We start from the raw sequence: 8,721 nt of genomic DNA on the forward strand, positions 1-8,721 counted from the left end.
ATGTAAGGTTATTTATCTTTTTTTGGTTTACTTTTAATCACTGGATGTCAGAAGGAGAAACTCTTCAGGAAAGGCCCAACTGCTTTGCTTTGCACCTTCAGAAAAGAATTGGATTTGCCTGCCAACACAATTTGTTAGGAAACAGAATTATATAACTGACCCTCTTTTGTTAGTGGAGAAGGGGCATTCTTTGAATGATGTTATAATTCTGAAATGAAAATGATGCCGAAACGGCAATTTAGCAGAAGAGCACAAGAAGCAAGTCCCTCATTCTCAAATTGTTTATATTTTCTTCTCCTTCTTCTTGTAGATTTGCTGAATTCTTGTTTACAGAGGAATTCAAGGCTGGGTCTCGAGTCCTTGAAAGCATCTACAGCTTGTATGAAGGCTTCTCCGGGACAGTGTGCTTTCTGATTGATCTGCTGCAGCCCAGTCAGGCTGAGTTCCCTCTCTTCAGTGTGTTTGTTTAGAAGGCTTCACCTTCCACTGTGGCTTTGCAGAAGGCCCCTGAGATGTCCCGAGCCTACCTGCAGCAGTTTCTACATAAGCCACATTCACTGGGATCACAGCCATGAGCCTTAACATTGCTGCCAGGAGGAACAGAAGAGACATTTGATGGCAACTTGATATCACACTTGAGAATGCAAGTCTGAGAACATGAAAGATACAAAGCAACATCACTCTTCTAAAGGCTGTAGAAATACAATATTTCAGGGAATACATGTGAAACCGAAGGTCAAAGGAAAAAGGGAAAGAGAAAGGATCTGGTTTTCAGTTACAAGAGTAAAAACAAAACTAAATCAGAAATATGGTAATAAACTGCCAATCCCTGGAGAAAGAGTTTGGCCATTTGGGGTGGGTGTTTGCCACCTCCAATTTCAGAAATAAAAGACAAGGGAAAACTAAAGTGATTGTCCTATGAAAACTGATAGGGGGATGAAGTGACTGACTGACTGCTGAAGGGAGTAATTTCAAAAAGAAACTATTGTTTGTCCTGAACAGTTACTGATTTCAATTCATATTTTTTGTTGATTCATGGATATATTTATTGCAGATGAATATCTACTTTTATCACTTTCCTGGGCACTTTAAACAAATCATATCAGAACCTGGTAGAAACCCTAAAATTAGAAGTTTCCTTAGGCCTTTGACCATCTCCTGTTTCCTCTTTCTTTCATAAAGTTCAACTAAAATAGTGAGTATCATATACTAGCAAATACTGTAGAAAGTGTTGTTGTCAATTCATTTTCTCCATGTGAAGTGTAAGCTGTGAATTGTCTCTTGTTAGTAATTTGAAAATTGCCTTTATGTACATAGCCCCTTTGAAGCTATTAGCTGAACTGTAAAATAGACTCTTGGTTAAAAAAAAGAATCATATCAATGATATGGGAACCACTGCAAAGGCATGTTGGAATACTGTGATCCCTGGAATAGGCAGACAAAGGGATCAATGTTTGGGGAAAGAACATTGCTCAATTTTACGCTATTAGACTAAGACATAAATGATCGCCTTATCCTACAAGACACGGGGTCCACTGGAAATTGACTATAATATCGAACTAAGTTGTCTTATTAAATTCAACTTGGCTGTATACACACGGAAGTTATAAACAGACTACGTCACATAAAGAGGGTTTTTCAGGACATTGTGGGAGCATCTGTCACTTCAATACTCAGAACATAGCTTTACCCTTTCCCTAGCATTTGAGCACTGGCCATTTCAGATATCGGAATTAGATAGCTAGTAAGTAAACAGTTTATCTCCAGGTAAAACCAAGAACTTAGTCTTCAGTTCAGCGGATCCTCACTTGAACCACACATCTGGGATGACTTGAGAATGTTGTCTTGCCTGAAAATGTCTATTGTGTATGTTGATGCATGAGTGCGCTTATGTGTGTGTAGTACTTTTTTTATGGGAAAAAGATCTCTAGCATTCATCAAGTTCTCAAAGGATCTATGAGCCAAGAAAGGTAAGAACTGCCATTGTACACTCTCCGACTCTGCATGTTTGCATCCGACAGAACGGACTGGGACAGGATGCTTTTGAAAAGCACACACCTTTCCAGGTTATTGTTCTCTTCCTACTTTCACATCCTCAGACATAAGCATATAAAGTTGGCCTCAATTATTTATTTCTCAAAATACTCAGTTTAAGGTAATACCACATAAAGAGTAGCTTTAAGATGATTTCCAAAACTAGGTTCCGGAAGTTCTTTTTTGCTTAGCCAAGCATCTCTTAGAAACTCTGAGGCAAAATACCTCTTTACAAAATAGTATTTTATTTGCAGTACTCATCGTACCTGCGTCTCACCATCTGGATTCAAATTTATCTCATTTAATTACTAAAAACTGAAGAAAGTGACCCCACAATATGTAAGACTTTGTGGAACATATGCTTTTTAAATTATCCAGCCACCTCGTGATGTATGTTAGGTCATCAGTCCAAAGTCTCATAGCTATTAATGGGCAGTGCAAAGATTCAAACCAAGGGTTTCACTTTCTAACTGTATTTATTCAGTATTCTAACCTGAATCTGGTGATAAAGTATTAAACCAGAAGCCTGTTCCTATTTTCTGTTCCTTCCATCATTTTCTCTAGATATTTAAGTCAGTGGTTCTCAACCTTCCTAATGCCGCGACCCTTTAATACAGTCCCTCATGTGGTGGTGACACCCCCCCAAACATAAAATTATTTTCGTTGCTACTTCATAGCTATAATTTTGCTACTGTTATGAATTGGGCGACCTCTGTGAAAGGGTTGTTCAATCCCCAAAGGGATCGAGACCCATAGGTTGAGAACGCAGATTTATATCCTAAGACACTAGGTAAGAGTTCTGCTAGTGCAAATGGCTAAGTGCTTGGCTGCTAAGAACAAAGCCAGCTTCCAAACCCATTCATTGACCCCATGCGACAAAGACTGGTGATCCACTTCTGTAAACACTGAAACCAAGAAAACCCTATGGGGTGATTCAGCTCTGTCACATGAGATGACTGAGTCAAAATTGTCTTGAAGGTACCCAATAATGGCAACAAAACACTGGAAACGCAGCCCTTTTTTGTGTCAAACCCATCAAAGATCATGTTTGAATGTTCCCTTAGCTTCTAACTCAAGGTTTAGAGGCTTTTTTGAGTCTACCCAGAGGCATGTAGGAATAAAGGCCTGTCAATCACCTTCCAAAATTCAGCAAATAGAAATCCTAGGAGCGCAGTTCTGAACTTGATACACACAAGGTCACCCTGTGTTAGCACTGCCTCATTCACAGTAACTTGTTAGTATACCTAATGTTATTTAATATACTTCTAGGTGTTATAAATAATTATAAAACTTGAAGGAAGTAGTGAGACATTTTAAAGGCTACATTGAGACTCTCTGGAAAATAGGGAGATTACATTATATTTTGACAACAGGGAGTTTTATAACTCATTAAAACACTATACAATGCTGTTCCATTAATGCAATGATACACTTTTCTGCCACATTTCCTCCCACCAAAACGTTAGGCATCTTTGACTTTGCCCAACTCCTCAGCACTTGATTTGAAAAGTACATATAAAATTAAAGCCAAATCATCCATATTTTTCTTTTTATGAATTGAATAATATGAATTAAAAGAAAACACTATCCTTTCTTCTCTTGCTTTTGTTCTCTGTAGACAATATTGAAGAGGAAGAAGTTTAACTATGGAGAGCTATGAATAGGCAGTTTGCAAGGACTTCCTGTTTGCTTTGTCTCTGGTTTTACTCAGTTTCTATAGGAAATAGTTTGTATATATTGCTGTGTGTGTGTGTGTGTGTGTGTGTGTGTGTGTGTGAGAGAGAGAGAGAGAGAGAGAGACACTAAAAGGGAAACCCAGGATCTTATGTGAAATGAAATCCAATATATTTTTATTAGAAAGATCTGTGTGAGAGGATATATGCCAGAGTGGATTGATTAATGAGTGGGTCTCACCTGTATGTTAACTGCTCTCTAATAAATTAGAGGGGCGTCATTAATTAGGGCCTTCGTCACAGTCTAGTTGCCTGGTGTATGGATTTGTTTTCATGAAAACTGCCAGTTAAATCCTTTGATAGCCACCTATAGAAGGTAACATCTATGAGTTTCACAAATAGAGCAACAATGTTCAATAGAAATATAATGCAAGCCATATATGTAATTTTTAAATTTTCCAGAGGCCACATTAAAAAAGGAAAAAGGTGAATTCATTTTAATATATTTAATTTCTGTCACGCTATCTTAAATATTATTTCAACCTATAATTGATGTAGAAATATTTATGGGAAATTTTTTTTAAAAAAAAGAAATATTAATGCATTAGTTTACCTTTTTTGTACAGAGACCAAACACGGCATGTATTTTGTACAGGGTTCCTCTGTGTGTGTGCATATGTACATGTATAATCATTTTTGTTACAAAAGGAAATAGAAGTATCCATACTAAATAAGTGCTGTACTGTTTCTCCAAATGCTCTATGTGTTGGGGAAGATCTGTAATTAAGAAAAGATTAGTAAAGTTGCATTCCCTTTGGAAATGTACCTAGTGAAGTTATTAACATACTAAAATCTCTAAGAAATCTATCCTGGGTAAGAAAACCTGTTTAAAGTTTTTTGAGTTCCATGTTTATAAAACTTAGCCTCTTGATCATTGCTGTTGCCCAGCTATGATAAAAACACAGCTAACCTGGCATGACACATTCATGGTACCTTTATAATATTGAGGGTATTTTTTCCCTACAAAGGAAATTTTAACACTCCCCTTATAATTAAAGATATCAGAACAATGGTTCATTCCGAAATTGCAGGTCCTTATTAATTTTTCTTGACCTCATAAATATCCTGAGGTCATTCTTGACTCCACTTTGGGGGACAAGAATTCTAGAACTTGCCACAAGTATTTCTATGTAATAAGAAAAACTTAGTTTCCCCTACCTCCTCCTCTCTTTCTGGTGTCTTTCTCTACTTACTCTTGATATTGAGAACACCCAAGACCCAAGATAAACCTTTTTTGCTTGTTTTACAACAATCACCTACTAAATTGAAACCAGCAGATGGCTTTAAGTTAATACAGAGGGCTGTAGATCTTTAGAAAGTACCGCAGTACACATCTCTCTCATGCTTTCAGAAATGATGAGCAATCTAAAGAGATCAGGAATTAATAACTGAACGTGTATAGATGTAAACACAGAATGCCCAGTTTCCTAAGTAGAGGAATACAGTTCCTGCTGGTGTTTTCTTTTTAGATTTTATGGGGTGTTCATTTATTTGAGTTATATGTACTATTCAATGTGTATAAAATAACTGTGGCTTAATGTTTAGTTTTAAAAAGATGTTTAAAAATGTTTAGTGTATGCTTGGCTACGGCCCACCTGTAGTAAATTGTCTGTCTACTGTCTGATTTTGGTGGAAGCTCTGTTGCTGCCCCTATACATTTTAAGATTCCCTTTGTAAGTGGCAAGTCCGAATAAAAGCATTTCTGTGGCTGAATGTAGTCCATGCTGTCCACAGATGTATTCAAATAAGCAGACAGATTTCAATAATTAGTTTTGCCTCTGTTTTTTAGGGCTTTGGTATTTTACTGTGACAAATGTCTTCTGAAGTCTCTCTGTTCTTAAAAACTGTGAGTACAACGTTACTTGATATAGGCTCTCTCGTAGTAGGAGTGGAATACTGTGTGAAAGTTGGACTCAGAGTCTGTCTGACATGAAAGGACTGTCCATTTTGTAAACTACCAACAGCTTTCTTGCATGTAAGCATCTGGGGCATGCTGCTCAGAAGGAAGTCTGAATCTCAATGGCACTAAAATAACGATGTTAACAATGGAGTTTGTAGAATCTAATCATGAGGGGAAAGCCTTTGCAAAGCCGTCTACTGAAGGAGAGGGAAGCATCCCATGTTAGTTTTGAAATGCGCTTTATCCAAGTGAACAGAATTTACTTTGTCACAAAGATTCTATTGCACAATTCATAATCCTTATGGGAATATGCCTGCATCCTTAGAGGGAAAAAAGTTAGCTCACTTTTTTGAATGATACTTCACAAGCAACAAATTAGTGCAATATTTTAATTGGTTGGGGGGGGGGCATAAAACATAATCCACCAATATCATATATCTACTTTTTCCTAATTGTACCTATGAATGAATAAGTACTCTGACTTAAATCACTACTGGTGAGTGCTCAATAAATTAGTGTCATTGATACGTTTGTACTCTTTGCAATACATTTGCCTCAGTACAAATGCAGGTTTATAAACATAAGATTATATAAAGCAAATAATATGCCAATATTAGAGATAAGGTTAGATCACCTTAAAATCCTACTAATGTCCATTAGCACTAAATCCAACATCAGTTACTTATAGAAGTAACACTTTGAAAGACTGGCACATAAAATTAGAGGCTTTTTAAAAAACGCCTATTTGCCAAAACAAATTGTATGCCCATTTGCTAATTATTATCTTTTGGGGGTTACTTTGAAGAAGATGTCAAAGACATATCTGTAGCAGTTAAGCCTAAATTTAGAGCAGAACGTTCTGTCAAATATTTTACTATACCACAGAATATTATAGTGCTGTATTTTATAATAAAACCAAATTCTAAAGTATTCTGATATGTAACACATTATGCCCCCCAAACCTCTTTCTATTCAGTCTATTGTTAGGTGCATAATATTTAAAAGCCTGAATATTTTAGTCCTAGCAAGAAAGTGTAATTCAAGACAGGATATTAAATTGATCGTTAGGCAAAATCCATTTAGGTGTTTGATGGGGAAACTAGCAAGCATAAGCACTTACATACAGAGTCTCAAGGGCAAAATGACAAATGAGAATAAGTACATCAAGGCCAGACTGGAGGAGTTAGCTAGTATATCGACAGAGAAGGATAAACCCTAAAAGGGTCTTAGATTTTAGCTGTTTTACTTTTTGTTCCTAGAGGGGGAAGTACTAGAGTCAATCAATATAATTTCCCCTTTATGTAAGGGCTAGACTGAGACAGAAGCTTAGAAATACACCTTACTCTTCTTAAAACTGCTATTACAACGTTCTAAACACTGTGATCTTTCTGTGTTTTCTGTATTAGTTTTGTAATGTAGAAAATAATTCCTATACTCTGGACTTGGTACTTAAATCAATGTCATTTTGTTATTTTGTGGCTTACCTTGCCCCTTTACATTTAAATATAGTTCATTTATTAATGTAAGACCTGTGATAATCCGTTGCCTTAAAATAAAACCTAATGCTAAATATTGAGTGTGTTCTAATGCGTAATTGTGAGGTCCTAATTAATTTCCCCTTTAAAGCTTACTGCAGTGTCAAATAAAATCTTACACCAAATGTTCTGTGGAGTGTTGTTGCTGATTCTATATCTGTGACTGCGTGTGTATCCTGACCCAGGATATGGTGGCCTGCTGGGTTCTATAAATAGCCACTAGTAATCCTTTTAGAGAAAAGGCCTGGTACTTCTCAGCTGTTGGCTGAATCCTCCTTAAATCCTTATAAAGCAATACCACACAAAAACCCAACAGAAAGTGGGGGGTGGGGTGGGGGGTTCTGCATGTTCTTTCTCTACATTTTTTTTTTTTTGGTCTTGAGTCCTGGTTATTCTTCCCTCTCTATTTTTGTTTTCATCATTTTCCTAAATAGAAAAATGCCAGTGATGTCTGAAGTCTGATGGAGTCATGCAATTTCAGCGCAGAAAGGATTCTTACAATGATTAAAGTCAAACCCCTTTATGCAGCAGATCAGAATATGCGATTTAGAGGGGCCCAGGTGGCAGAGTGGGTTAAAAGTTGGGCTGCTAACCACCAGCTTCTCCTAGGGAGAAAGAAGAGGATTTCTACTCCTTTAAAGAGTTGTAGTCTTGGAAACCCGCAGGGGCAGTCCTACTGTGTCCTACAGGGTTGCTATGAATCAGAAATGACTGGAGAGCAGTAAGCTTGGAGTTTGGAGTGTCTTGATCAAGTCCTTCGCCAGTTCATTGGGTGAAAGGAGCTGTGTTATCAGCTGGCACACACCATCAAGAGGTATCCCTTGGGCTAGATAATTGCTTCCTTATTAGGCCCTGGTTTTTGCCCTGTCTGACTTAGTCATAGTTATAGAGGAATACATTTTGTATGTAGTTTTTCTGGGAGGGAAGGCGTTAGCTCCTAGAGATGACCTCTGATGCGCTTTCACCAGAGGAAACAACAATCCAAACGACTGTCTTTGGAAAAGGAAGGAACATGGTTATGTGACAAGGTGAAAAGTTAAAATCCTTCTTATCTGTGTGCTAGGGCATGCCGATGCACCAGCACTTTGAGTTTGAAAAGCATGGGTGATCTGGTTATTTTAAAATGACAGCCAACCCGGGTCTTTTAAAGAATCAGGTTTGCCCCAGGCCCAGAAAGTAGAACAGACTAACAAGGCACCCAGACTCCAATTCTGGACCTTGTTTGGTGCTAGTTTACAAAGGGGTGGGGCCGTTTTCCCAAGAGAACGCCGCGGAGGGACTTTAGGACCCAGAGGCTGCGCGCGGGTCCAGCCAGGCCGGATGGGTCCCTCCTGGCTAGACAGGAGGGAGCTGTGGCGGACGGGGGTTCAAGGCCTGCCTGGGGACTGTCTCCCCAGAGACGCCGCAGGCACTCGGCCGCGCGGGCGGCGCCCAGTGCGCGTGGGCGTGTCCCCGCGGGGCCGCGCTCTCCGCCCCACCCCAGTCGTGTCGCTCGCCCTCGGGCCCCGCTCCAGCGCTC

General features: G+C 38.6%; 1 protein-coding gene across 1 annotated transcript in view; it reads left to right on the forward strand.

Annotated features, from left to right (window-relative positions):
* Window positions 1-1,314, forward strand: part of LANCL3 (LanC like 3) — a 125,469-nt gene extending 124,155 nt beyond the window's left edge. The window contains exon 5 of the mRNA XM_004714559.2: window positions 311-1,314. Coding sequence (XP_004714616.1) covers window positions 311-470 — 160 coding nt within the window. The 3' untranslated portion in view covers window positions 471-1,314. The remainder of the gene's footprint in view (window positions 1-310) is intronic.
* The last annotated feature ends 7,407 nt before the right edge of the window (window positions 1,315-8,721 follow it).

The sequence above is a fragment of the Echinops telfairi genome, unplaced genomic scaffold, assembly GCF_000313985.2.
Source record: "Echinops telfairi isolate 266 unplaced genomic scaffold, ASM31398v2 ScPeMD7_26;HRSCAF=91, whole genome shotgun sequence".
Taxonomy (NCBI): domain Eukaryota; kingdom Metazoa; phylum Chordata; class Mammalia; order Afrosoricida; family Tenrecidae; genus Echinops; species Echinops telfairi.